This window comes from Plectropomus leopardus, chromosome 11 (assembly GCF_008729295.1).
Source record: "Plectropomus leopardus isolate mb chromosome 11, YSFRI_Pleo_2.0, whole genome shotgun sequence".
Classification (NCBI taxonomy): domain Eukaryota; kingdom Metazoa; phylum Chordata; class Actinopteri; order Perciformes; family Serranidae; genus Plectropomus; species Plectropomus leopardus.
Genome location: NC_056473.1, coordinates 4519712 through 4522685, shown reverse-complemented (window position 1 = coordinate 4522685; position 2974 = coordinate 4519712). Strand labels below are relative to the sequence as shown.

At 47.1% G+C, this 2974-nt stretch overlaps 1 protein-coding gene across 1 annotated transcript; it reads left to right on the top strand.

Moving 5' to 3' along the window:
* Window positions 1–1364: 1364 nt before the first annotated feature.
* Window positions 1365–2735, top strand: foxb1a (forkhead box B1a). Its single transcript, XM_042496651.1, has one exon. It carries the CDS (start codon window positions 1528–1530, stop codon window positions 2467–2469), a length of 942 nt encoding a protein of 313 aa, XP_042352585.1. The 5' UTR covers window positions 1365–1527; the 3' UTR covers window positions 2470–2735.
* The last annotated feature ends 239 nt before the right edge of the window (window positions 2736–2974 follow it).

Below are 2974 nucleotides of genomic sequence, written 5' to 3'. Positions count from 1 at the left end.
TGGCCTTTTATAATACAAAATGTAAAACTGTGGAATATTATAAAACATTTACTATATTTAAATAACATATATTTTCCCTCTTTTTGTATTGATTCGGGGTTTGAGATTGTTAAACAGAGCAGGGAGGACGCTGTTCTTCAGCTTGCTCCTGTTTCTGGGTGAAAACAGCTCGGTGTCCCCCCGCAATGCGATTCTTTTCGTAATCCGTCAGACCGGTGATGGGGTGCATTGTGGATTTATGGGGGGAAATTAGCATAAATTATGAGCAAATCTGCGTGTGCGTGTGTGTGGTCCCTGGCATTGCAAACCCTCCAAGCGGAAAGGTGGCCCTGGCCAAAAAGCTTGAATAGCAATAGCTCAAAATAGGCTTCCCATTTGGTTTTCACATTCATATAATTGACTTATGGATATTTTATACAGTTTTCACCACACCATCCTCAAGGGTTTATTTGCATTTCTGAAGTAGCTTTGGAATCTTCTTTTACATAAACACAATGGACCCGATTGCCTCATGAAGTTTGAGTTTGAACAGCGTTTGTTTGCATTGTGTTGATGTTTTCATATCGTCTACTTCCTCTGCGCAGCTCTGGGCGAAATTAGCAGAGAAAAACTAATAGTCGGCTCATCAACAAACTTGCTCGTGGCGAATTATTTTTGTGTGGCATTTGGTAAACAATATTAGGCTGTAATTAGGAGAGAAAAAAGAAAAGAAAAATGTATGTTCCCAAAATCAGTTTTCATTCAAATCCTCCGCATCACGAAAAACAGTTGTAGAATGGAAAACTGCACTTTTACGCACATAAACGGGTATGTTTTTAATATATCAATCATTAAAACACACATCTGCATTAATAAAAATGCCAGTTTGTGACAAAATAAAATCACAACATGCCGAATAATTTTTCATGTCCGTTCACATTCCTGTGAATTCTGCAAAGTCCTGCTGAAGAAGTATTAGCGCATACCTTCACACACTGAGTGCCATCGCAGTTCAATTCCGGTTGCCGAGCCTTTTCACCCCCTTTTTCTGTCTTCAAATGGAAATGATTTCCATTGGCCCAAGGTCCATGTAAATAGGTGTAAATGAAACCAGATTATGCCTTCCTCCCAGCCCCCTCCTCCCATGGCAATTGTCATGTGATAGCAAAGAGGTGGCACATTAATGGAGCGCCTCTACAGGGGTCTTTTCTGCTCATGTCACTACATAAAACTATCAGATGGTTAGAGGAAGGCCATGGAGGCATCCACTTAGCTCGTCTCGTCGAGGACGCCAAATGAAGTCTATTCAGCTCTGCTAGCGGGACAAGCTGACTTACTTTGCGAGAAAGACCCACAGCAGCCGTCACTCCATAAATGTGCACCGTCCGCCCGCCTGCACACCGCACAGGCGCCCGATCTGGCCGTTTTTACGCGCAGCGCAAGTTGCCGGCGTTGAAACTTTCCTCAGTTTTCATGAAGAGTGGCAAGCTTTCACCAAGGAATTAAGGGAAACTACTTTTTTAAAATTGTTTTTTGAAAATATCGAGGATGCCTCGCCCTGGGAGAAACACGTACAGCGACCAGAAGCCCCCTTACTCCTACATCTCCCTCACTGCCATGGCGATCCAGAGCTGCCCGGAGAAGATGCTGCCTCTGAGTGAAATTTACAAGTTCATCATGGATAGATTCCCTTATTATAGAGAAAACACCCAGCGGTGGCAGAACTCCCTGCGACACAACCTGTCCTTCAACGACTGCTTCATCAAAATCCCCCGGCGCCCGGATCAGCCAGGTAAGGGCAGCTTCTGGGCTCTGCACCCGAGCTGCGGGGACATGTTCGAGAATGGAAGTTTCTTGAGGCGCCGCAAAAGGTTCAAAGTGTTGACTTCATCAGACCACTTGGCCCCGAGTAAGCAGTCGGATGCTGCCCATTACCTCCAGCAGCAAGCCAAACTGAGACTGAGCGCCCTGGCAGCCACTGGCACGCACCTTCCACAAATGTCCACCTACAACCTCGGAGTGTCCCAGTCCTCAACTTTTAAGCATCCGTTCGCAATCGAGAACATCATCGCCAGAGAGTACAAGGTGCCAGGGAGTCTGGCGTTCTCCACCATGCAGTCCATGTCCGCCGGGTACCCGCTGCACAACCAGCTGACGACGGCGTGGCCCCACATGTACAACAGCAGCGTGATTGACACGGCGGCCCCAATCTCCATGGCGAGCAGCGACTACAGTGCCTACGGCGTGCCCCTCAAGTCCCTGTGTCATGGGGGACAGTCCTTACCGGCGATCCCCGTGCCAATCAAGCCCACCCCGACCTCAATGGCCGGGTTCTCCGCGTTACCTCCACACATCCCCGCGTTTCTATCAAACTCTCCGCAGTCTCTGAGCCCGACGTCCCCGCAAACAGCGACCAGCCAAAGCAGCCCCGCGACCCCGAGCGAGACTCTGACGAGCCCGTCCACACTGCAGTCTGTGGCTGTGCACTGACCACATCAGCTGTCCCCCCAACACTGAACGAACTGCTGGCCGGCTCCCGGGCCTTCTTTACCAATCCCAAAGTTTCTATTTTCTGTCGTCGGAAACTATCAAGGCGAGTTGCAGTTGCATATCGAATTATTTGTGTATATGTGTTGAATGTGTCGCTTTAAATTGTGTCCTATAGGAGTCCAGCACAGAATCGCACAGCGAAGTATTGCTCTTGAAAAAATATAAATTATTTGATAGTTCTATTTTTCAGTTTGTTGTGAAATATAAAGCCACTGATGGGGATCCAGGGGACGGTTTTGTTTTTTGGCACCATCAGCTCTGATTTGCTTGCAAATTCCCGTGGCAGTTTTTTTCCTCTCCAGTTTTATCAAATAGCAAAACTTTTGCACCGTTTCTGTGTGACCACTGTAATGTCAATGAAATTGCGAGGCAATGGCTCTGTGTTTTTGTTTTTTTCTTTTTAATACCGGAATGATGGGTAAGGGTATACCAAATAGGAATAGGA